The sequence below is a fragment of the Ptychodera flava genome, chromosome 15 (genome assembly GCF_041260155.1).
Source record: "Ptychodera flava strain L36383 chromosome 15, AS_Pfla_20210202, whole genome shotgun sequence".
NCBI classification, from domain to species: Eukaryota; Metazoa; Hemichordata; class Enteropneusta; family Ptychoderidae; genus Ptychodera; species Ptychodera flava.
In genome coordinates, this window is record NC_091942.1 from 26,968,602 (window position 1) to 26,993,895 (window position 25,294).

General features: G+C 37.8%; 3 protein-coding genes across 3 annotated transcripts; 2 read left to right on the forward strand and 1 right to left on the reverse strand.

Moving 5' to 3' along the window:
• Positions 1-2,918: 2,918 nt before the first annotated feature.
• Positions 2,919-15,428, forward strand: LOC139151711 (TNF receptor-associated factor 6-like). Its single transcript, XM_070724672.1, has 9 exons — positions 2,919-3,055; positions 4,311-4,520; positions 5,296-5,353; positions 5,857-5,961; positions 6,287-6,445; positions 7,499-7,576; positions 11,329-11,415; positions 12,865-13,037; positions 13,778-15,428. Exons 2-9 carry the CDS (start codon positions 4,312-4,314, stop codon positions 14,310-14,312), a joined length of 1,404 nt encoding a protein of 467 aa, XP_070580773.1. The 5' UTR covers positions 2,919-3,055; position 4,311; the 3' UTR covers positions 14,313-15,428.
• A 2,955-nt stretch (positions 15,429-18,383) lies between these two features.
• On the forward strand, positions 18,384-20,458 carry LOC139151712 (histone H3.3A). The gene is made up of 3 exons (XM_070724673.1): positions 18,384-18,520; positions 19,400-19,702; positions 19,868-20,458. Exons 2-3 carry the CDS (start codon positions 19,421-19,423, stop codon positions 19,994-19,996), a joined length of 411 nt encoding a protein of 136 aa, XP_070580774.1. The 5' UTR covers positions 18,384-18,520; positions 19,400-19,420; the 3' UTR covers positions 19,997-20,458.
• Positions 20,459-23,161: 2,703 nt separating this feature from the next.
• On the reverse strand, positions 23,162-25,234 carry LOC139151714 (ubiquinol-cytochrome c reductase complex assembly factor 4-like). The gene is made up of 2 exons (XM_070724675.1): positions 25,101-25,234; positions 23,162-24,356 (listed from the first exon to the last, which is right to left on the reverse strand). Exons 1-2 carry the CDS (start codon positions 25,166-25,168, stop codon positions 23,999-24,001), a joined length of 426 nt encoding a protein of 141 aa, XP_070580776.1. The 5' UTR covers positions 25,169-25,234; the 3' UTR covers positions 23,162-23,998.
• Positions 25,235-25,294: the final 60 nt, after the last annotated feature.

The window sequence follows — 25,294 nt, forward strand, 5'->3', positions numbered from 1 at the left end:
TATCAATTTAAAAAAAAACCCTACCGTTATCGCGTGAGTTTTAATCGAAGTGAGATGCAATCGAGCTTGTCGTGCACACTGAGCCGATACTGGAATTCCGAACAAAATGACAGTCTCCGAGGAAAATCAAAGATAAGCAAAATAATAAAATGAGAACCATATAAAACTTTTGATAAAATTACGAACCGACTGGTGGGAGATATTTAAAAACACTCGTTATGAACAGAATGATAAAAGCATGACCGTTTTTGGTACAACCCTTCGTCATCACTGAGTCTGAAACACCACACAAGATTTGAACGTAGTAGAAACAAAAGCGTGAAAAACAATCAATCTCGGAACAGGTTAAAGTGATCATAGCAGAAGATGTTGTCATGGGCGTTTATATCGGGAAGAAATAATAGTATATAGCCTACTCAAAATGCATTGAAGTGAATATGAAAAACAAACATTTCAAGAACATATAAAACAAACAGAAATCATACAGTATCACCATATTTGGTCGACACTGGTCGGAATGCGGCTATCTTTATGATGTAGCGATTATTATGGCTTAGTGACCGATTTTACCGATACGTACCTCTATATATCTTCAACAACAACCAGTGTATTTTACAAATTCAACATCAGCGTACAGCTGCAATAACATGTTACGAATACAATCATAAAAAAAACAATCTACTTTTTGCAACTTTTTGTACACCTCTGGAAATAGCTTTAGACTCGACTCAAGTGAAGTTTTTTTAATAAAAGCAGTCAAATTTGTGAAACCTCGCATGTTTATGTTTAATTATTTAAAAGTCCACGATTAGACTTTAATACTAATAATACATACACCGGATAAAGCGAGCTTTAATACTGCGTTCACGTCAGCCACGCACCAATGCAGACTCTGTGTTGCGCCGCTTGCTCAGTAAAAATGCATATAAACTGCATACGTTTTACTGCGCATAGATAATCAAAGTAAGGCCTGAAGGGACAACAGCTGTAACTTTTGATGATACTTCCAGTTATTTTCGTTCTGTAAAGCAACTAACTTTTGATGATACTGCAGGTATTTTTGTTCTGTAAAGCAGGAATATTTCGTATAGATTATACAAATACAGAATACTAGCGCCACTGACACCATAAATTGTGATAGGCAATGCTATGATGACAAGCAAGTCATGTGAATTGTAGTCCTGGACTAAAGTTTCGTTGTCAACAATGAAATTGGACAAACACACATACAGGCTGTCTTGGCACACTGAATATCATGTTAAGCGTTTGGCTGTGTTACGACATTATTTGGGGGTGGAACAAGTAATACTGCAGGGTTTTCTCTCGACTGCACAATTGCGCAAATTGCGCATCTCGAGTCATTTTCTGTCCTTTACTGACAGCGCGAAAAAAATACAGCACAAAACACAAAACACAGCAAGCAAATATGCCTATGTGATGCTGACCCAAGCGCATATATAGTGTAATGACGTGTGAATTTGCTGTTGTTCTGCCCCTAAAATGTCAAGTCTGCCCCCAAATTTTGATGAATGGGGCAGAAATTGCCCCTTCAGTGAACATGCAGAGAAAACACTGATACTAGTAGTCTCTTTCAGACACACCAAAAAAGGAATGGAAAATACGTCAAAGTTACAGCTTGTGGTACCCAGGCTGACTGTCTTTCCTTGACGAACACACTATTTTTGATGAGGATGGAAAAAAACACGATTTGAACTAGTTTGGGATATCTGGATGACGAAGTAATGTCTGTTTAATCTGCAAATGTAAGCTCATCTGCTTTTCCTTTTACGTTATGCGCTTGTTTTTATGAGTAATTTGTAATATTGCAACATTCATCCATAGGTGACCTAGAATTCTTGAGAAATTTGAAAAATACGAAAATCCAATTATCCCAAATTAGTTCCAATCGTGCTAAAATTAAAGTGAGTGGGTGCATGACTAACTTTCCAAGCTTATCGAAAACATTTGATCAAGGACACGCCCCCATCTAATATTTCAGGTTACACTGTCATAGAACTTGTCATTCACCAAAGTTAAAAACAATTCAAAAGAAAAGAAAATTAAATCAATAGATGACATTTGCTGATAAATTTCTGTTGCAAGAATTACTTTGGAGATAATGTGAAAATATCCACACAGAGCAGGTTTCATGAATAGGTCTACAAGACTATATATGCAGTGGGTAGCCCGAGGCTTTTCCCACAATCAGTGTGTTTGTGTGGAGGCCGGGGAAATGCCACCCCAACCCCAAATTCGTCGATCGGGGAAAGCCACATGCCAAACTTAAATATTGCAGCTGTTAGCGTTACAGGTTGCAGGAAACACATGTGACGTCGAATCGAATGCACACGGGGCCTGGGATGGAGGGAGACTCATTCTGTTGTGATATGTGATGAAAATGTCACGATTTTAACATGTAATCACAAGTGATGGTTTTAAGGGTAGGGTATTCCTCGATCCCTAGTATGATATATATTCTCGATCCCTATTTTTTCGTTTAGTCGAGATACCAGAGTGAGGCAGGTTTCAACACAAGTGATGGAGAAAACGTAAACCTCAACCATGCTTTGAAAAAGCCAGTATATTCAACAGAAAGTGTTAAACACACAACGGCGCAAATATTTAGTATAATTTTCGAGCTTTGAAGTTTTTAAATGTTTCATACCGATTTTCTGCATTCAAATTGTCGAGGTCTGCGGCGAATAGTGAACATAGATCTACCTGTGTAATATTCCCTGTGGGGTTGGTTTATTTTTAGCCTATACGGGATCCCTCGAAAGTCACGTGGCAGACTTGTGCAAGCTGTAAGTAAAATACTAATAAACAAGATGCCCGCAGCAAAGCGTGATTTAAAATCCAAATATTCGATAGTTTGAATTTTCGCCATGAGTTGAATGAGAATTTTACATCCGACCGTCTCTGATTTTGCTATCGTATTTTGTACCCATCATGCTTAGGCATGCACATGCGTTGGAGAAGTCCTCATCTTCCTTCCAAAGACAGCCGAGCAAGGTGGCCAACTCCACTTGGGATCAAAAAAACACCGCAATAGCAGGTGAGTCCAAGACTTAAACCACCGCCATCGCTCACTGAAATGTTAACCTTCCTCTAACAGTATTTACTTTGTCGCAAAGGGGAAATAGGGGTCAACTTTAACCAGGATTTTTGTTACGATTTTTTACTGCAGTAACATGTTCCTCATCTACGCAATGGTGCATTGGTGGCGCTTTTCTGCCAAGTTAAAATCTGTCAAGCATCTCCTGATGGCCGTCACTGTCACTAAGTTAGTGGTGATGCATTGATACACGTCTCTGTGTACTATGTTTACCAGTATGTAGAAAGACAAAAGTCGCAACAAACTGCTATCCTTATAACTCGTAATGTCTTCTGCTGTAAGTTTTTCAAAATTTAGGCAGTAGATAGCAATAGTCATTTCGTCACATGGTATTCACACTATTTTTAATTTGGGCAACTTCCAGACTTTTATTGTCTCCTGTTTCCACTTTTACATGTAAAGGGCCATTATGCTAACTTTTGATGATTTTTTTTTCGTTATTTTTATTTTGGATGTCAATTGCAACTTGTTATTGTACTTCCAAAAGAATGTTGAAACACCCACTATTTAGCTTGTCAACATAGTGTTTATATGTGTAAAATGCATTGTTATTGTTTACATTTGAATTCTAGTCCGGACCAGAAGTCACTTTTCAACAATAACAATGCAGTTTACACGCGTATGGGCTGAGTTGACAAGCTGAAGACTGTGTATATCAACATGCTTTAGGAAGTAAAACAAGGAGGCTTGGCTCACATTCAAAACAAAAATGGTGAAAAAGTTATCAAAAGTTAGCATTACTGGCCCTTTAAGGTTGGATATAATATGTATTTTGTCAAAGATAACCCTGAAATGAGCCCCAACTTTAAATCCCTTTGACTGTTCAAGGTTGCACTCCGGTAAGGTAACATCCACCAATTTAATACATCTGATTTAGGGTTGGAGGAGGGGGAGGGAGCGAGTCTTGCAGATTTAAGTAAGTTTGTCCACAGTTCTGCTACGATAGAGCAACTGTGACTTGCCATACTTAAATCTGTGTCACCGTAAAGTGAAAAAGTTTCCATTATAATGGGACCTGCTGTATATTGTTTTTTGAAAGTCCATCAGTCATACACTTCAGTTTCACATGTAAGACATAATCAAAGTTTTGAAGTCCACCCACCCACCCAAACAAAGTTTACAGAAGTAGCCAACCAGCTAGTAGGTTTTGAGATATTGTAACTAGGAATTTTAAGTGTCACCACATCCATTACAGCATGGCGTCTGAAACACAAGGTCGAGATCGAAACAGCCAAGGAGGACAGCAACGGGAAGGAGAAGAGCATTTCCAAGGTTACGATGTAACTTTTGTTCCGGACATTGACAAGAAGTACAGCTGCCCAGTTTGTTTAGTGGCATTGCGAGATCCTGTACAAACTAAATGTGGACACCGTTTCTGTAAAACCTGTCTCAGCCGAGTATGCGGGTGAGTGTTGGAAAAGTGTAAAAGTCCACTTTGCTAGCTGTGAAGTTAATGAACAGGTTTTGATAGATCATCAGATCTGTGGAAGGGGCGGCACAGAAAGATGACACTCATTTTTACTGTACAACTATAACATTTTCTGCACATAATTCTTTGTTTGCACCTTCTGTAACCAGAATTCCACACACTTTTCAGTTTCCAATGGCTGGAGTATCTTTTTTCGTAAAAGCAGAAAAGATTAAAAATTTCCTCACACGCTTCACTTGCTCAGCAGACTTTTTTTTTCATTTTATGCAGCCCCCTCAATATCTAAATGCCAACCCCTAATAATTACAGTAACCATAGCATTTCATTTTGAACGTATTCAACCCTTGTCAGCATTAACATAATGTGCATCTCTGATAAACTTGAGTATTTGCAGTAATTAATCAATTAGAAACAGACTGTCAGTTCATGAAGTGTTGAGTCAAGTGTTTGAGGGTGGTTTGTCAGAAGAAATCATAGACAAACTTGAACTTTACTTCTTTACGAGAAATCCTTTAATCTTTTATCATCCGAAATCTGGGCTAAGTTTGCATAATCATGCCATAAAAATAATGGAAGATCACAAACTTAGTTGGAAAATGTATGCTTGATTGGATGATTGTGAACTTCATATCAAGGCCTTTACAACTGAAGAGGCTCTGTTTCCTGAAGTGCGCCCTCACAGTCAATCTTCTACCTTTGATCGGGTTTACAACTTGCATGTTTACATTTGATCTGTTTTCACCTTCTACAGCACCAAAAGATATGTCAGATGCCCAGTTGACAACACATGGTTTGACTGTAATCTTGATGTAGGTATGCTTTTACACAAAATCAGTGTTTCTGAATCAGTGTCTTGGGATGCAATAGTGATTTTGTGCTGTGCCTAAGCTAGATTTCAACCCCAATGTATCTGAATAGCTCATTGTGACAAATTGAAAACTGAACAGTGTAGAGTCTACATAAATCAAGATTTTACTCATAAAGAAAACTACACTATTATTGATAGGTATGGTTTCCGTATCCCTGCAGCATAAGCTGTAGGATTTTCATCATATGTCTTCACCTGGATGATACCTGTGTTTAATCTGATACTTATATAATATGAGAAAAAAAATTTTTACTGTTTTTAACTTCATGGTATTTGTTGAAAACACAAACCTGTACATTGACAATTCCAGTACGTCCTCGGTTAAAAGTAGTACACGCAATATAGAATTTTGTTGTTTATTGGCTTTTACAACTCTACGCCATATCTTCCTCTCCCGCGTATATTTCTTTGAAAGAGATGCATGTGTGATTTATTTCATTGCAGGTGTTTGATGACATCGCCATGATGAGGGAAGTACTCTCTCTGTCAGTGCTCTGCCATTACCATTCTGATGGATGCAGCTGGAAAGGAGAACTCCGAGAACTTCAAGTGCGTATGAAACAGACACAGTGTTAAATATTAACATATATTGGCATAAATCATGTAGTTAATTGTCTCTAGTGAAGCATATGTATTTGTAAATTAGATAATGTTTTCCATGATATTGTTGATTTGTAAAAATTTGAAGTTGTCGTCATTGCTCAATTCTTGACTATTTTTCTTTGAAAACCTGCTGCAAGTAAATGAGCAGCTTTCGGGATGATTTGTGACAACTTTATGTTCCATAAATTTGATAACTTTTCTCCTACTGCCAAATTTTATTTTCCAAACTTGCAATATATTTATTTATTTTTTGTATTCATTTATTATAAAGGAACATGTTCCTGTGTGTCCGTACGAGACACTAAGCTGTCCGAACATCTGTGGGGAGACGTTTCTGAGAAAAGAGAGGGAAGAACATCTCAGTGAATGCCCAAGGCGTCTTGTGAATTGCAAATATTGTTCTGAAAATCTGATATGTAGTGATCTAACAGTGAGTATATGCATTCTGAATCATTGTCCTTCACTGTGCATGAGTGAAAATTTGGATGATTTTATGTACTTTGAATTAGTATAGAAGTTCATGGACGGTAATCCCAGCTGGTTTATCATGGTAAGCAATCTTATTGGTCCAAAACTATCGGTATCAGTTATTTGTCAATCTCACCGTCCAACTTTGAGGTATATCTGATACTGGTATTCAGTCCTAGATAAGATACAGGTATGTCTGCCAGGATCTGTACTTCAATGAATCAAATTATTGGACAGTGGCTTACAGGAATTCAGGTGAATGACCAGAACAGGTCAGCTTGACCAGGTTACGTGATTAATGAATCTGCTGTCAGTGTGGTACCATTGGTCAGAGTTGCTTTATCCAACATCACATTTCAATATAATAGTTTTGCCCTTTTTTCAACCATTGCTCACTCTGTGTGTCAAATAGTAAATATTTCACTTACAGCAAAGTGACTGATATAGGATAAAAATTTTACAATTTTAGGGAAGATTACTCAACCAGTTGAACATTACATTAAAAATTTCATGCCTCATTAAACTGTTAATCAGTCATGGAACTAATTGTTACACTGTTAAGGTAGTATGCCACTCAAAAGTGAAAGGCTTAAACTTTTGCTCAACCTTTTCTCAATGAAACTTTCGACCATTCTCTTATTAAATCAAGAATAAAAATCAGGGGTCACCGTGAAAAATTTTGTACTAGAGAGACAAAGTACCAAAGATTTCCTGATATTTGAAATTCAAAATGGCTGCCATCCCTGTGTTAACTCTATGACAAAAGATAAAATTTTCAATTTTCTAAAAACTAAGATGGTGAAAACATTTCTACACCAAGAGCTTTAAGATGAGCCCCCACAAGTGGTAGATCAGAATAAAATTAATAGAATTTGAAAGCCTGAATATCTATCCCGGAGGCACGTTCTACCTTAAGCTCACTGTTCTTCTGTTAATTTCTACCTGGTGAATTTGAGCTGTATGGCTACCAGTATCAGCGATTGCATTATCATATTACTTTCTGATTTGTCTTCAGAGACATGAACTTCTGCTGTGTCCAAAGTTCCCAGTAAGTTGTGCACAATGTGGACAGCATGGTGTGCTCAGAGAAAATGTAAGTACGATACATGCCGTAACTATCATTGAATGCAGTGAAAGCTATATTTAAAGAGATGGACATTTTGATATTGACATAGCATATGTAATAACATAACATTGTTGGAGCATGTTGAAACTTGTTGAATCTCTATGTGTTTATACTAATACTGTTGGAGTGCATTGTAATATAGCAAAGAACCCTTTATTTAGTTCAAATGAGAGGAGATTAGGATTCAATTTACTTGTCAACTATAAGACTGCCTAATTTGCATGTGCAAGAGATGTTCCAAAGTTAGAAATTGAGCATTTCAATGTGATAAATATGGATGTACAAAATTCATATCCATATGGACCGAGTCATTGTTAGGATACCTGATGATATGGTCTTGTATTTTGGTAAAAGGACAAATTTGAAATTGTTCAAGCAATGACAAAATTAACAATTTTATCAGGTATACATGGATAGTTTTGATGAGGTTCGAGGATTTTCCTCATTCAATTCTTATCTGATCACTTTGGGGGAAAGTTTAACTTGGTGTCTTTGTGCCTATGGATGACCCTATTCATATTTGTTCAAATTAGTCCCCACGGACACCGTCCGGGGGGACTTATAGGTTTGGTCGTGTCCGTGCGTGCGTGCGTGCGTGCGTCCGTGCGTCCGTCCGTCCGTTCACGCAGATATCTCAGAGATGCCCTAAGCGATTTCATTCAAACTTGGTACAAGGATTACTTCATATGTCATACAGATGCACGTCGATTTGTTTTGTGATACGATCCAATATGGCTGCCAGGCGGCCATTTTATTACGATTTTTTCATGTACAGAGCCATAATTCAGGCATGTTTCAACTGATTTTATTCAAAGTTGGTACAAGGACATTGACCAATGTCACAGATATGCACGTCAATTCTTTTTGTGATACGATCCAATATGGCCGCCGTGCGGCCATTTTGTTACGATTTTTTCATGTACAGAGCCATAACTCAGGCATATCTCAACCGATTATATTCAAACTTGGTACAAGGACATTGACCGATATCATACATATGCATGTAAATTTGTTTTGTGATACGATCCAATATGGCCGCCAGGCGGCCATTTTATTACGATTTTTTCATGTACAGAGCCATAACTCAGGCATGTTTCTACAGATTTTATTCAAAGTTGGTACAAGGACATTGACCAATGTCATAGCTATGCACATCAATTTTTTTTGTGATACGATCCAATATGGCCGCCGTGCGGCCATTTTGTTACGATTTTTTCATGTACAGAGCCATAACTCAGGCATATCTCAACCAATTTTATTCAAAGTTGGTACAAGGACATCAACCTATTTCATACACATGCACATTGACTTGTTTTTGTGATACGATCCAATATGGCCGCCGTGTGGCCATTTTATTACGTTTTTCATGTCCAGAACCATAACTCAGACATGTATCAAGCAAATTTATTCAAAGTTGGTACAAGGAGATTGACCAATATCATACATATGCATGTAAATTTGTTTTGTGATACGATCCAATATGGCTGCTGTGCGGCCATTTTGTTATGATTTTTTCATGTACAAAGCCATAACTCAGGCATATTCCAACCAAATTTAATCAAAGTTGGTACAAGGACATTGACCTCCCGTATGTCATACATATGCACATTGATTTGTTTTGTGATTCGATCCATTATGGCCACCATGTGGCCATTTTATTACGATTTTTTCATGTCCTGAACTACAACTCAGACATGTATCAAGCGAATTTATTCAAAAGTATTTTTATCACAGACCTAATGAAGAGGACTCTATCCTCTCTGAGGACCTGTAATCAAAGCACCCATTAACAAGTGGGGACTGTGTCATCAACGATGACTTGTTTATCAAATTATTACAAAATTAACAATTCTGCACGTGAGGAATGTTTGGGCAGATTACTGCTATTGCTATTAAGAAATCATTGAGGGATCCTCCACTCCGGTCACATTGAAAAGTTTTAAAGTTGGGCTTCAACTACATAGGAAAAAATTGACCCATTGGGGTAAAATTCAAACAATGTGGTCAAAAATCTCCAGAGCATCCATGAATTCCTAATCACTTACATACATTATATGGTTTGGCCAAGAGTTTTCTCTATTCATAGCAATTTATTTGATTAGTTTGATATAATACTTGTCCGCCATCCATGGCTGTATTTATCTGACTCTCATTTCATTCTCATAATTTATAAACATCTTGTTTCACGTGGCACCATTTTCCTGCCTTGGAAACTGAAAAAAACAAAGACATGCGTTATCAAGATATTACAGGCCTAATAAAAGTAAAACTCAGCCATGTCATAAATTATTATTTTGAATAAACTGAACAATTTTCATAGTGATTTACTGTTACACATTGCAGTCTGTATTCACGTAGAATGTGCCTATTTTGATTGTCTTGTTTTTTGAACCCTGGAAAGTTACCGTTTTGTTTTTGCGAGAACAAAAATTTGGTTTTGACCACAAAGGATAAAGAGGCCTATTAATATTCAGAATCAGTAAATTTCAGTTAATTTCCGTCTTTAATTTAAATCCCAAAGCCTGAATGGTGACCTCTGATCCATATTCTTGATTATTACAGAGAATAAATAATAGTTTCAGGGTGGGGGTGGGTGTTTGAACAAAATTTCATAACTATCTGTGTCCAAGCATGTGTTACCTTAATGCTTCTAAATCTCAAAATTGTTCATCAGCAGCCATAGTCTGGTATATGTACAAGGATAATAAAACTAATACTTCAACTTTGTATCGCGAGCATTTTACTCTATGAAAGAAAAAAAAAATAAGCTGTTGATTTTACCATAGACAGAAGAGATTTCTCACTGTCTATGATTTCACCTAAGTATTTCCTGTACTAGTGAGCATTTTCTTTGATAACATATGTGGACTTAGTAGAAGTTAAATAAACAAAACAGAGTCATACTCTCAAGGTCACAGTCTGAACATTTTTTGACCATTTTGTTTCACACTGTAAACTCACTGACCAGGTGATCATCAGATCAGATAGGGAGAGCATGTCTGGAAGAAGAGTAATTGAAGTTCTTTTTTTATTTAAACAGCACTGTTTCATTCTTTGTGCTACAATGAGTGGGACAGTATGACCTTGTCATGAATTCCAAGGATGTCTGGACCTATGAGGGGGATATAAAATCTAGCCTGCACTTTGTACCTGTACACTGATTACATTAACTGATCTCTTTTCCTGACATATAGTTAATATTCAACCCTGCAAAGGTTACAAAGGCTCTTTTGAAAACTGAAGGGGGACAATAGTCATAACTTTTTGATAGTGTTTACATTATTTTTGTTTCAGGAGAATATTTTCATCTGATTCTCCCAAAAGTATGTACATCTTGCAGCTCTTGCAAATTCATTGTGTTGTGTACTACATGTACAATGCTATTGTTGACTAGTGAATTTTAGTCTGTACATGCTACAACACTAACAGTGAACATAAAATTGTTAAGATTGTCGTAACAAGTTTAAGACAAGGCATTTCAACGTGATTAACACTTTTCCAGCAGGACAGCATCACTTCCCCATCTGCTAAGTCAGTGTAAAGTGGTATTGAGCCAAAAAGGCATATTTTCACCCACTTCAATAGCTTGGTCTGTGAAAGCAGCTGGCAGTAGTCTGTAAAAAATCATGCTACATTATCTCTGTTTTCACATCATCTTGTTTGAAACATATCAAACTATCACTTTCAATGATATTCCTTTGTTCTTATAAATTTTACAGATACCAAGACATGTTGACGTAATCGACGGAGACTGCCCCCATACCATGGTACCATGCACATTTCAACACATTGGATGTCAGATGCAGGTTTGTTAGCCATGTTTCGATCTGGAAACTGTAAATTGGTGTCTTACTTTGGTGTGCAACAAAAGGATCTTTCTGTAAGGTGTAATGAGTAATTTGCCACCCAGTGTTGCAAGGTACTGGCAGTGTGCCACTTCTCAGCTGCTCCTTCACACTGACAACATTTGAAATCAGATGAAGGGACTTCCCATGGGTGCAGGTGCAATGTCATTTCGATTGCTAATAGAAACGCAAGAAGTGCTGTCAGGATATGATAGTTTGTGCCCTTTTTTTGTTCTTTCACTAAAAGACTTTGTGAGATGAGAAAACACCATATTGAAATATCTGTTACCATGTTACCATGCCTGTTTTCAAGCATTGTAGAGAATCTTTGGAAAGCTCAGTGACAAAGCTCGTTTGGCAAAGACATGCTCCATTATTTGGCCAGTAGTCAATTCGCGTCTTCAATATTCAAAAGTCCTACATTGATCTGTCTTGAAAGGAAATTACAATATTTCAATCTCAGTCTGTTTCCCAATTTTTTTACGGCTGGGATATTTGTGATTGGAAAAGGTGCACACTCAAGGGCAATATTATTTCCATGTAATATATCTTAAAAACTAGGTCAAGAACACCATTTTTTCCACTCGTTTGTTCATTCACTTCTACTTTCAATAATTTTGAATTATTAAGAACAAGATTATACTTTAACATAGTGCACCACCTTAACGCATTTCTTTGTCAAGAAATTTAGAGAGTAGATTTAACACATGTAAGTTTATAGGTTTCAAAAAACTATCAAAAAGAAGAGGGAATATAACAAGATAAACAATGTAATTTCACAGTTCAACTGTCTTTTTAATACAGTTATTTGCACAATGGAATATTCCCACTGAAGCAGAAGGGTGAAATTATTTTTTTCTATTTTATTCTGAAGAAGTCACAGACTGTCAGATGGTACACTCACAGTGCCATTTTGGCCCTTATATAAACAGTGTGTTGGTCCTAGGCTTCAATTATCACTTGGGAAATTCATATGTGAAAAGGTATCTGCAATACTAGTGTAGAAGACCATTTGAAGAGATTTCATATATACTGATGCTGCAATTCTAGTCTAAACAAGTAAAATGTTTCAAGAAGGCAGATGAACTTTGACCTTTTCAACCCTGATTCTTTGAAAACACTGGTCAACAATCACCATTGATAACAATAGGTTTGGACAAAACTACAGTGATGAAAGGGTTAGTTCCCTGACTGAGATAGGAATTTTAATTTTTGGGCGTTATATGTCAATTATTTTTGTTTTCATGCTTTAGCTTCCATAGCTTAGTTGATGTTTCCGGGGCACCTTAAATTCTGCTAAATAGTTATGGGCAGTCTCAGCAGCTACACTTATACAGATGCCTTGTAGATTGTAAAATACAATATGTTCAGTCAATACCACTGATTATATCATGCTTTTGCTCTGACCAGATCAAACGATGTGAGCTGAGCGTTCATTGTCAGGATGCTGCCAGTCATCACATTTCACTGCTGTCATCTATAGTGATCAAACAGCAAATGCAGATAGAAACAACACAATCAGAAGTCCTGGACTATAGAGAGAAATATCAGACACTATCTACTGAACTCAAAATATTAAAACAGTGAGTACTGCTAAAACGGGCTGATTCTAAATAAAAAGCTGTCATTGATATGCAATAATATTTTTTTTTTCACAAAAATTTAACAAATTACGATGACAATAATGACGAAAATCATACTCATATCTGTATTACCACCAATGCAGACAGTATAAAGAGCATGTCAAGGGCTTTGACCCACATGCACAGGCTGCAGTAATTATTACCAGACTGTCAACATCCGTCCAACATTTTGTCAGCAATGTTACATATGCAATATATAGTAATGACCCATAATATTGGTGGTAGTACTGAATCGCAAAACTACAAATCACTGTACATGTCATACTTTAGAAGATACCCACAGAGGGATTATTGAAAGAACAGTAAAAATATCTGCAGATACCTTCTGCATGCATTGCTTTCATTTACTCTTAAAGTGAGGGTGTCGTTGGAACTCTGCTCAAAGGTTGCAAGGGAACCCCTACGACTGATGTAAATACTGTAGCTATATTTAGTACGTTGCAATTGATGAAAGTTAAAATTTGTTTGTGAACAATGAATATGGTAAAATTTAAATGTTGCAGCTATGTCGACATCATGTATCTAGATATCATGCATAAAACCCATTGTTTGTAAACAGGAAAGTCGCACACATGCAGTTCCAACAACACCCCCCCTGAACTTAAACAATATATACACCTAGTCTTCTTTGAATGCGTATTTATGTCATTTCAGTGCTTGTTTCTCCTCTTTTATTGTAGAAAACTGAAAGAAAGAGATTTGCTCGTAAGCTGTCAAGCTGAAAAAATTAGTGTGCTTGAGAACACCAGTTTCAATGGCAAGCTACTCTGGAAAATGAATCTGGCGGAAAAAGATCAGTTCTGTCGTCTGACCAGCCCTACCTTCTATACTGGTTGCCCAGGTTACAGACTTTGCGTACAGGCTGAATTCAATGCATATAACGGAAGGGACGAAACGTACACATCCTTGTTTGTGATACTGAAGAAAGGTGTTTATGATGACAAGTTGAAATTTCCGTTCAATGCTGTATGTAAAGTGACAGTGTATGAGCAGGGCAACCGGGCCATGCACAGGAAAGATTTCACGACCAGTATTGTTTGCAGTGAAGTCCCCAGGCCACCTAGCACAGGCTGCAATGAAAATCAGAAGAGGGGAAGACTGAAGTTCATGATGACGGAGAAGCTGATTGGCGAACAGTATGCAGGTGATGGCAGCATTTACATGCAAATTGATGTCAGCCATACCCTACCAGCTAATGTTATCAATGTTAACTGAGCATCCATTGTAGGACAAATGTTTTGGTTGTTGCAGCTACTCTTTCAGAAAATGTTGATACCCATTGGTCCTTCTTTCTTGCACAAGCTCAGGAAGTCATATAAAATATTCAAACACTCAGTGATTCAGCTTGAATTGCATCATTGGGAAAAAGGTCACGTTTCTGAAAGGTCAAGGTCATTCCGACAGGCTGATCAGGCTTTACAGGTCTTGTCAATCAGAACAACGCTGTAGCACAAACCAAACTGCTTTGTCCCTTCCCATGGCTACCTTTCAATATTGGCAGAGTAGGTCACTGTGACAATTTGTGCATAGCTGGTGAGTGAGTGAATGCATACGGCGTTCCTCGTGGTAATAAATTTGAATTCATGCATGTAAAGGGGATCGGCACATTGCAGCAAATCGGCCGTCACATCTGTGCCACTGTATTTCTGTCCGTAACATCACGGGCAATTTGACTGAGAACCATTACTCTCATAAAAGCTGAATAATGAGCCAGAACCTAACACTGAGAAGTATGTGATATTACAAATTTACTGGATCAAATAAAAAAGAAGTATAGCAGGAATGAAATACTCAAATTTAGTGAGTTACCTTTCTGGTTTCATTAGTAATATCGGCTCCAATTAGAATAAAATTTGCTTGTCAGTCAAAAATTGATTTCAAGCTCTGTCTATTGTTTTATCACATTTTCACATGCTTTCTCATGTTGAATTTTCTCACTTATATATGTAGCCCAGCTTTGTATATCACCATAGGCAGTAAGGAAATGTTTCATTGTCACTTTCATTTGCAGTTCTTTCTTCCAGGAGGGGACTCCACGCAGACTTAATTGCTTTCTGTCATAAAAGGCAGTCGTACGTATATTGTCATGTTGTCTGGTGTAGTTGCTTACCTTTTGTACTGTCTTAAGAATATGCTGCAAAAGTTTTTATCATGGAAAATGCTTTTAATGTACTTATTTAAAGGCGTGGAAATCTAATAAAAACTACTTCAATTAACTAATTTTTTTTATAACAAACATTTCATGTCTTTAAATTATAAAAACTTATTTGTGTAACTTAATGTATTTTAATGGTTTTAACTTTTAAATAAAACATGGTATTTGAAAAAAATGTCATGTGGTGATTATTTGTCAACAATGCTACGTGCGATCTGTTGATCAAAACAAAAATATTTGAAATATCCATATTTTGAAGAAACAGAATTGTTTTATGTATTTTGGGCTTCATTTCCTCACTAGAATTTTTTGTGAAATTAACTTGAATCTTCTTTTCTATTTCGTCTTCCCATTTGCCACACTAACACAACACACATACATACATTGAGATCAAATTGTCATATGCCAAAAGATTGCATGGGTGTGCAGGCTCTGTATTTGACACTCCTCTCTGATATACACGGAATCATACATAGTTCGTACATGTTTTCTATTGAATTCAAAACCAGCTGAACCACTCCCCCCCTTTAAATACCATATTGTTTACTACTTTGCAAGTCAAAGCTACATTTTGTAAAGTAAAAATTTACTGGCATAACAAATGTATGAGGTCTGATTAACGTCACCAATGTTTGGTTGAAAAACTTAACGTAAAACAAAATTTCTGTCACTCCTGGTAAGGTTGACCAATGTTCAGGGATACCAACTGCTGAGATTCCAAAATGTGTTCAAGGTATGTCTGGTTCAGCAATTATACTGTGTCGTGGTGGTTAAGAGGTTAAATTGTGAAAAAAATCCTGCCTTGTCATCAGAGCCTGGTCTTGTTATGTTGTTTTGAGAATGACTATTATAAACTGACTAATACAATCATTACAATCAATGCAATTCACTAATGGTGTCCATCATATGAAAGTACCCAGCACTGTCCATATCATGATTACTCGTTTTAAAGCTAAAGAACGACAATTTTGTAAGTTTTGGTTAAATTTTTTTGTAACCAAAACCGCTTGTCAGGTGGCTTTGATATTTAGTATACAGGTTCATATGGATGATCAAAATATATACATGCATTCAAATTATGATGAAATCTACAATGGTAAAAATTTGTTTCTCAAAAACTATGTGTCTGATAGCTTTAATATTTGGTGTTCTGGTCTACAGATCAATTAAATGTAATATATTGAAATTATTATGAAATCAGCAGCTTTGCATTTTGGGGGCAATTTTGGCCATTTTCGGTCAAATAATTGTTTCTCAAAAAGTACTTGTCTGATAGCTTTGATACTTGGTATGCAGATTCTTAGAGATTATTTTAATGTGTAGCTATTTTTGGCATTTGTGGTCAGGCCATCCTGAAATGAGCTATCAAAGATTTCTACCTTCATCAACACCTCACAAAACAGCAGAGCTCTCGGCCATTAAGTCTCTTGTTTATGTTGATTTTAAATTAATATATCTAAATGTTGTGATTTACACCCCCAGTTTAATGTTTCAGTTTGATTTAAATAAGTAGTTGATAATTTTTAATTCACTTACACTGATCGATCAAAATCGCTTTTCCACTTTTTGTGAATTTGCAATTTCAACAATATCTGAATATTGTCCACTTCAATCTTTCCTTAACAGATTTGACTCATATATTGCAATTCTTAGTCCTTGCTCCAAACTTCTGATGTCATGTGGCTAAATTAGTTTTGTGTAAACTGAAATGAATGCAAGGGAAAGTTTCACTTCCTTATCAAAAACATTTTTGCATTATCTTGCATACACACTGCGACTAGCATAGCTCCACCAAATGAGACTTTTCATTCACCAGGCATGATGACGTAATATGACCACTGTATTTTACATTTAATGGATTATTTGTACCTTGTGATTTTTTCTTGTAATGTTGCTTTAGTTCAAAGTCGAAAGCAAAGTTTTAAAAAGTGGACAAGTCACGAAAGTGTTGAATATTACATGTAAATCTTTCATAAAGATACCTGCGGATCCACAGCTGTGGTAATCTGGTATTTTGCGACTTTTACCCCTCTGTATGGTGGTGACGCGAAAGTCTTGTAAGTCAAAATTAACCCATAAAAGTCAGAAATCCCGTCTGAAAACACCACTTATGGACCCACTGCTATCCTAAAGTTGACTGCTAAACAAAGGCCAAGGTGGACTGTTGGTTGTAGACACATGCACAGGACGCTGGACGAAACGAAACGAAAAGCTTTTTAAAATTTTACATGTACTGAAGGAAAAAGCTAGTTTTCCATCAACATTGAACAGGCATGTATTCTATAAGATTACGTCGTACATGATTATTCCTGAGGAATTTTATAATGTACCTCACACCATAGCTGCAATATTTGTATATGTGCCAGGGGTGTAGTGGGTGTGTGTTCCATCCTTTCTCTCGTGATGCTTTGCCTGGGGCCGAAACATCAACCATGGAGCTAGCTAACACCATGCATCAACCCAGCCGCAGCATCAACAGCAAACACGAAAAAGATGGCAGCCGGGCTACAATTATTGCAGCTGTAGTACAAGTAGGAGGTACCCGACCTGAGACAACCTATGTATACACCGTAGCAACAACGGTAATCAGCTGTGCGACACGTGCCTTTTCGAGTGTCTGTTGGTCAACGCTTCGAGTCTGCATGCTGAGAGAGTCTCGGCCGGTGAGATGATGAGATACGGCCGGCCGGCCGGCTACAGAGTCCTGTCCAGACATCATGATCACTGATCTGTGTGATCCTTTCCAAGCATTTACCGATTTTAGGTCTACCGTGGAACCTATCCGTTACGAATCCTAAATGCTTGGGGTAGTCTAGTAGAGCATTTAATGTCCTTAAAGAATGTCCACGCTCACGATGTCCACACGACGGTACAATCACTCGGTATATTCCGTGGGCTTATGCTGCAGACAGTGGACACGAACTGTGTGCCGTTTTGCACGGGTTTTCCCATTGGCAAAAATGCGACGAGCTTGGTGCAAAATCGGGATTCAAGCATCATGTACTGCAGCCAATCATATAATGTCATTTTGGACCAATCAAGATCTAGATAATTCAAGGAAATCGACCAATCACAGAATGAATAATAATGACCAATGAACGTATTTGTCTCTCGCATAGTTCATTTTAAACCAATGGAGAGTGGCGTATTGGCAAGAAAAAATCTGTGACGTCAGCAAAGCTATATATACACCAGGAAATTGTAGGTCGGAGCCGACATTTTTAGAACCGTTGTTTTCTCGCGTGTGTTTCTTCTACCTCCGAAAACGGTAAGTTTTGGCATAATAACAAATGGAACATGCACCGTTGTCATTGATAGTGTTCATGTACATAGGTATCATGACTTCTAAGCAAGAACGGGACTTGTACATAGGATACTTACCAAGATATGTGAAATATCAGTGCCATGGTAGTTCGTATCAGAACGCGTCCTTTATTCCAAGGTCGAATAACGAGTGTGTACCGCCGAACGTATTTTCGCGCGTAAATGCCAGTCAAGAACAACCTTATTGATTCCTTCAAGTGCGGTAAATATTTAATCTGTAACCTGTGTTTGTGGCAGTGTTTCAGTGAATCCACATACCGCTAAAGGTATCGTACGTTAAAGCGCCCATTCATAATTCTCGCGTTGCCATTTGTGAATATATAGCAGAGTAACGGTTACGATACTGTGTGTGGGTTCATCTTCATTTAATATTCTCAGTAATCCTTTGTTGTGAATCTCCAATCCTCGTAGGGTCATATCAGTCGACTTCGGCTGTCTTTGCTCGTCAATGGCACTGTTAGCAACTGTCGGTTATACTCTGCCGCGAATGTGCTTGCGTTTGTAAAATGCCGGGAAAACCATAGTGGAATACCACGGGTCAGGGTTCAGCGTCAACGGGTAGCGTGTTGTAAACAAAGGACTATTTTTAAACGTTAGCACTATTACTTTACGACGGTCCAATCTGGTTTTCGTATTTAAATTTTTCAAGGTCTGGGCATGTCTTACATTATTACTTCTAGCTGCTCTCCGCCTGTTGTCATGGCGATGTGAGACGCGGCATTACTTGTATGTCAAACATAATTGTGTTCATAAATTCTCCTTGTGTGAGGCTTCTCACTGTCATGCTGTTGGTGTTTCATGACTTTTCCACGTTTCTTTTCAGGTGTTTATTTTTTAGAGAACTATGGCTCGTACAAAGCAAACTGCACGTAAATCAACTGGTGGAAAGGCACCACGTAAGCAACTTGCCACAAAAGCTGCACGAAAGAGTGCTCCGTCAACTGGAGGAGTGAAGAAGCCCCATCGTTACAGGCCGGGTACAGTTGCTCTGAGAGAAATCCGTCGTTACCAGAAAAGTACAGAACTGTTAATCAGGAAACTGCCATTCCAGCGGTTGGTTCGTGAGATTGCCCAGGATTTTAAAACAGATCTCCGTTTCCAGAGTGCAGCTATTGGAGCTCTTCAGGTTGGTTTTCTTTAGGGGCAAGTTTAGTATCTCTTAATCAGTATTTGTCATGTCGAATGAACTGCTGAAATGGTGAAAGGCACAGGCTTCTATCTAAAATATAAATATGCCACTTAAGTGTTGAGAAATAATACTGAAATTTTTTTTATTATTTTGTCTTTACAGGAGGCTAGTGAAGCATACTTGGTCGGACTTTTTGAAGACACCAACTTGTGTGCTATCCATGCTAAACGTGTAACCATTATGCCCAAGGACATTCAGCTGGCTAGACGTATTCGTGGCGAGCGTGCTTAAGTGAAATACCCCTTTCTGTCCCCAACCCCTTTTATGATAAATTAACTTTTGAATCACATATGTATCATGGTAAAAATAGATTTAGATCAGAGATTGTACTTTTCTTATCAGATCATATTGACAAACAAGTTCACTCACAGGTACCGGATGAGAAAATTTTATATTGTGTGTGGACGTATCATCCATTAGGTAGTTCATAGTGAAACGGCCGATTTTATATTAAAAGGAGAATTTGTATGTTTAACTTATACATGTTTTCTGTTGTTTCTGACTCTTCTTGAGTCCTGTCTCTCTTCATGTGTCTATTTCCAATGTTTTATGTGCTTTTATTGTATACATCAGCTTGTAACATACAGATATTGCAGAGTACACTTATTTTAGTGTCCAGACTGTTTTAACCAGGCAATCTATCCAGACATTGTATCTTCACTACTTTTCAATAAACAGTCCCATTTTAGAATATGTAAATGCAGTGTGGTATTTAAATGAATGGATGGTGAATGTGAATGCTTAACTAAAAATGACCAGGTCAGTACAACACAAAGTAGCACAGTGACAATGTCCCAATCTATTGTTGTGCATGCAATGAGCTTGACAAATTCAAAACTGATTTGCTCTGCATATCAATTTGGCAATCATATCAAAATCCAGTGTGGAGATCCGTGGGTTTTCATATTTCTGTGGTCCTCCCTCCACTTCATCTGAGCCACGGGGAATTTTGTGCGGTGCTTTCTCAAAATCCGAAGGCACACTACAGAAAACACCAGGAAAGGCATTGACAGTGGAGGGGGAAGATGGGAAAGGTAACCAAGTAACGCAAACAACAGAACTGACAATGTGCAGCCTGTTGCAACATAGACACTATCTATGGTGGCAATGAGGAAGCTGCTCTGATTGGTTGAGTACTCTGAAAAAGACTTACTTTGGCATAAATTAAGTGAGGACTTGCAGAAAAATGTAGACCATTTGATCTTAGATCTTCCAAAAACTGAGGGTCTATGGCTTGATAGTGTTTAGTGTCACCCTGTCTCTACATTGGATTTAATCTAATTGATCAAAGCAGGTGAGTCCACCACAAAACATTTCTGGTTCCACTGCAGCATTATCCAGTATATATTACCACGCCCTGTCCATTGCGTTCTAATTGGTCGAGCTGAACCACATGACTACCCACAAATACACAGTAATGGTTTGTTTTCATGCCCGTGAATGTGAATAATATCGTAAACACAGTACCTGTACAGCTAAAATGAAAATTTGTGATTTTGTACAAAGATCATTATCAACCATAAAATGGAGCATTTGTGGGCCAAGTTTAGACGCTTTTTTCAGAAAAATCTCCGGATTTGCAAAAGTTTTGCAGCGCGCACTACTCTCTGACAGGTTCTGGGGTCACGTTGTCGTTAGCCATGAAATTTTCGTAAATTTTGATGTTTTTTTTTGGTTTGTTGATAATATAATTGAAATAACAGACTTTGCGTTGACCATTACCGTTTATTTATGGGCTTGGGCCCAGGAAGCCTTGCCCATTAATTTTTGGCTTTCCTCTGCCCTTGCCCATAAATAAACGTTAATGGTCAGTGCGTCATCTGTTACTTCTATTTTAAAAGACCTGTTGAAGAGTTAGTTATAAAGGACTTTCAACTTGTTAACACTTCAGTGACTTTTAATTTGTATAATAAAGTTTGGTCTAAACCCTCAGGAGTATGTTAGAAGTCACCAAGATAAAATTGTAGATTTTAATAGGCACAATCACTTTAAATCATCCCTTAACTACTCCTTTTGTCAAATAAAAATAGCCTAGATTAGTCTCGGATTGCCATCTATAGTTACAGGGTCAGCTCCACAGACCGTCAATTGTCTCGTTCAACTGCCATAAGCCAGGGGTGGCGGTATTGGTCAAATTTGCCAATTTTAAAAGGGTTTTCAAGACAATACACTATCTGTTGCATGATTGCTAAAATTTCGGGTGTAGCAAGCAGTTGAACCGGACTTTTATCTCTAGTAAAATAGTTTTGATGTATTTTAAGCCAATTAATTCTGTACCCCACCATAATATGAAAACATGCACTGCAATCCCTTTCTATTTCAAACTCATTCTAACAAGCATGTTCTTTCAAAATGCCTATCAGTATCTGACATTGACCCCTATGATAATAGTTCTGAATATCATTAGATCAATAGTGCACGGAAATCAATGGTTCTACTCCGGTATAAAAAGGACGCGATGCGTTCTACAGACTCAGTACGCCCAAATAATCACGTGATGCCGGTACAAACAAACCAACATGTGTACATGCATACATGCGTATGGAAATACAAGTACATGTATGCGCGTTTGCGCACATGGCTTTGTTTGTACCGCGGTCGATTCGAATTCCGGGTTTGGACTATTGACAGACGCATGTAGAGTTCCAAATATCTGAAGCTGTAAAAATCAATCCAATCATGTCTACAATAAAGTCTGATCACTACTGAATTCTGACACAAATTTGTGTACAATCTCCCTCTCTGCAAGGTAAGTAAAATGGGCACAAACATGGGTTATCTTTGCATCGGTGGGACATTGCCACATGTCAACCATAGACATGCAATAATATCAGAAGACATACTTTGAAATTGCCTTTGGTTGACTATTTCCATCAGTGACGCAAGACTACATCTTTGGTAACCAGATAAGCGCGCCACATTTGTAGCTCGGGTCCTAGCCTGCCTGGTGTTTTTGTCATATTGAAATTAATTGTCAAGTAGGCAACAACATTGAACATCATATATTGAAATTTTTATGGACAATTGTAATAATTATGAAATGTACGGTTTGAGAGGATTTTTGTTGGCTCCCTTTTAGAGTAATGTAACCAATTTCATCTCTGCTGTACCGCGTACAGGCAGCGTTGAAGGCATTGGCGTTCAGGGGACTGATATTACCAGTATGTCACAATTTCACATTGGGCAGGCCGTATTGTTTCCAACCACCCCTCTTCAAAGCTGGATCCCTCTTTCATGGTATTTTGTGTGGCATCTAAGTTAGTAGTCTTCCTTCTGTCCTGATTCTTGCTTTCATTCTGCTTGCCTCTCCTGATCAGACTTTGAGTTGCACACATATTTACATGCCAAGCTGCATATGGTCTTGTTCAACACTGAAACTTACGATGCTTTGGTTGATTTCTGTGATACTGACTGATTTATTTGAAAGAATCATTAGGCAGAGTATAAGACCAAATACAAGGCTGGAGGAAGGGAAATTTTTATTGATCACCTGAAGACATACTTCAAGATGTACCAAAGTGCCCTACTACAGTTCCAGTAATGGTATTAAAGTATTGCTGTCAAGGCCACAGGTGAAAAAAAATGTCCAGGCCCACGAGTCTTTTTTATTTTATTTTGACAATTTTACTGTCACACTGAAAGTTACTTCCTGTAACTGTACGTTCAACTTGTATTCAAACATGATCACAATCTTGAATGTATCTGAATGTGCGACGTGTGAATGACATAAATGTCGACTGCATTAATTTTGGCCGAAAATCATTGTGAAAATCTCCCATAAAAGTAATTTCACCGCCTATATAAAGTTGAAAGACCATTTCATTGGCCTTTTATAGCTGTGATTTGAACGAGTTATATTCGCGTAATGTGGCAAAAGCACAAGAATTTGAGCAGCAATAGCTACTGAATGTCATGAATCTAATGCAACCATACTACTCTGCACTGATTAGTAATTGCTTATTCTGGCATGTCCAAGTATCGAGAGACAATTGTACTCCATTAAACAGTGAATCAAATAATAAATAATGCTTCAAAATACTTCTGGCATTCCACACAAAACTTGTTTGGCTTATTTCAGAGTCAATAGCTAGTTTCATGTAAGATTGAGACTAAAGGATCAACTGCTGAAGGCAAAATCATTGTTCCCTGACTAGATTTCCAAAACTGTGGCTGGTTCTCCCCTTTGCCAGCCTGAAATCCCCGATTTGTTCTTTTGTTAAGGGTCACGTGAGGTCAAACAGCAACTTCTACAGACTCCTCCTCTGATGTAGACACTTCTTGTCTTTTTGTGGCGTCAATTTCACCAAATTGCTGTTCTAATGATTTCTCCAGCTGCTTGTCAATTTCAGTCTCTTCCCTGAAGGCCGCCCATAGCAGAAGCACACTAAATATTCCGCTAACTGCCATCACTTTCCACAATGGCTGCTTTTTCTGTCGGCCTAGACTTTCATCAACTTTCCATCTTGATGCTGCACTGTGTGTGTACTGGAGTGGCTTATCTTCATCCTCTTCCTGTACGCTGCTGCTTCCAGACTTCAGTCGGGTTGAAGAGCCTGGTAACATTGGACTAAGTTTGGGGTAGATCGTTTGTCTGCAAAGTGCAATGTTTACAGGAAATCTCAATCTGCTCATAGATCTAACTATGACTTCAAGGATAAAATGTGTGTAGTTTAAAGAGAGGCTATTCTTATCACTACCTTTCACTCTGATGATTCAAAAATCGAACATTTATGTGATTCTGGTCAATTGTTTGACATGGTGAAAACAGCTGTAGTATGAGATAAATTTATCCTTTTAATGCCAATGTCGGAGAGATTACTAATATTTCAAGTCCTAAACGTGCTGGCTTAATTTTCACTGCAATTTTTCACTGTGGAGGTACCATACCCAATTACTCGTCCGACCATATTCATATACCTGCACTGCCAGTTTACGACAAAAACAGGTAAGTTTACGCAAGTCTCCGTAGAGGGCGTCAGCAAATACATGTAAGCTTGGTATTTTTCACTGCACCCAGTCACCGAAGTTGAAAGAAAAAGCCATATACAATATATCACCGAAAAATGAACCTAACTTGTAAGCCAAATTTTTTTACACAGTCTGATAAATGGGACCATGTTGGATATCAATAGAGCCCGCGCTCCGGCTCCTCCAAAGAATTTACACAACTGACTTCAGACTTCAGTGTAGCTCAAGTCACGGTACGGTTTCCACGGTACTAGTGTCATTCAAAAATGATCTTGATTAAACGACAAAAACGTATTGTCCTCGAATTCTCTAAATATCTAACCGAATCATCACAGATCCATCTCACAAAAGAGATGATTTAGCATACCTGTAAAGACGCGAAGACCATAAATGACAGCACATCAAACGCCGGGTCCTGACGATAGAAGACGCCATGTTTTCGTTTTATGCAAGTTTATGTTGTCGCAAAACATGCACTGTCGATTAACATCGTAAAACGGCATTAATTTGATATATCTGAGGACCACTGCCCCAGATTGCTAATGTTTAATTTTGATATTA

Bases quoted from the DNA above. Each gene is read 5' to 3' on its own strand.
- LOC139151711 (XM_070724672.1), top strand. From the start codon at position 4,312: ATGGCGTCTGAAACACAAGGTCGAGATCGAAACAGCCAAGGAGGACAG. The intron at 6,446-7,498 runs GTGAGTATATGC...ATTTGTCTTCAG, and splicing joins TGATATGTAGTGATCTAACA to AGACATGAACTTCTGCTGTG. The intron at 13,038-13,777 runs GTGAGTACTGCT...CTTTTATTGTAG, and splicing joins GAACTCAAAATATTAAAACA to AAAACTGAAAGAAAGAGATT.
- LOC139151712 (XM_070724673.1), top strand. From the start codon at position 19,421: ATGGCTCGTACAAAGCAAACTGCACGTAAATCAACTGGTGGAAAGGCA. The intron at 19,703-19,867 runs GTTGGTTTTCTT...TTGTCTTTACAG, and splicing joins CAGCTATTGGAGCTCTTCAG to GAGGCTAGTGAAGCATACTT.
- LOC139151714 (XM_070724675.1), bottom strand. From the start codon at position 25,168: ATGGCGTCTTCTATCGTCAGGACCCGGCGTTTGATGTGCTGTCATTTA. The intron at 24,357-25,100 runs GTATGCTAAATC...TGCACTTTGCAG, and splicing joins TGGTCTTCGCGTCTTTACAG to ACAAACGATCTACCCCAAAC.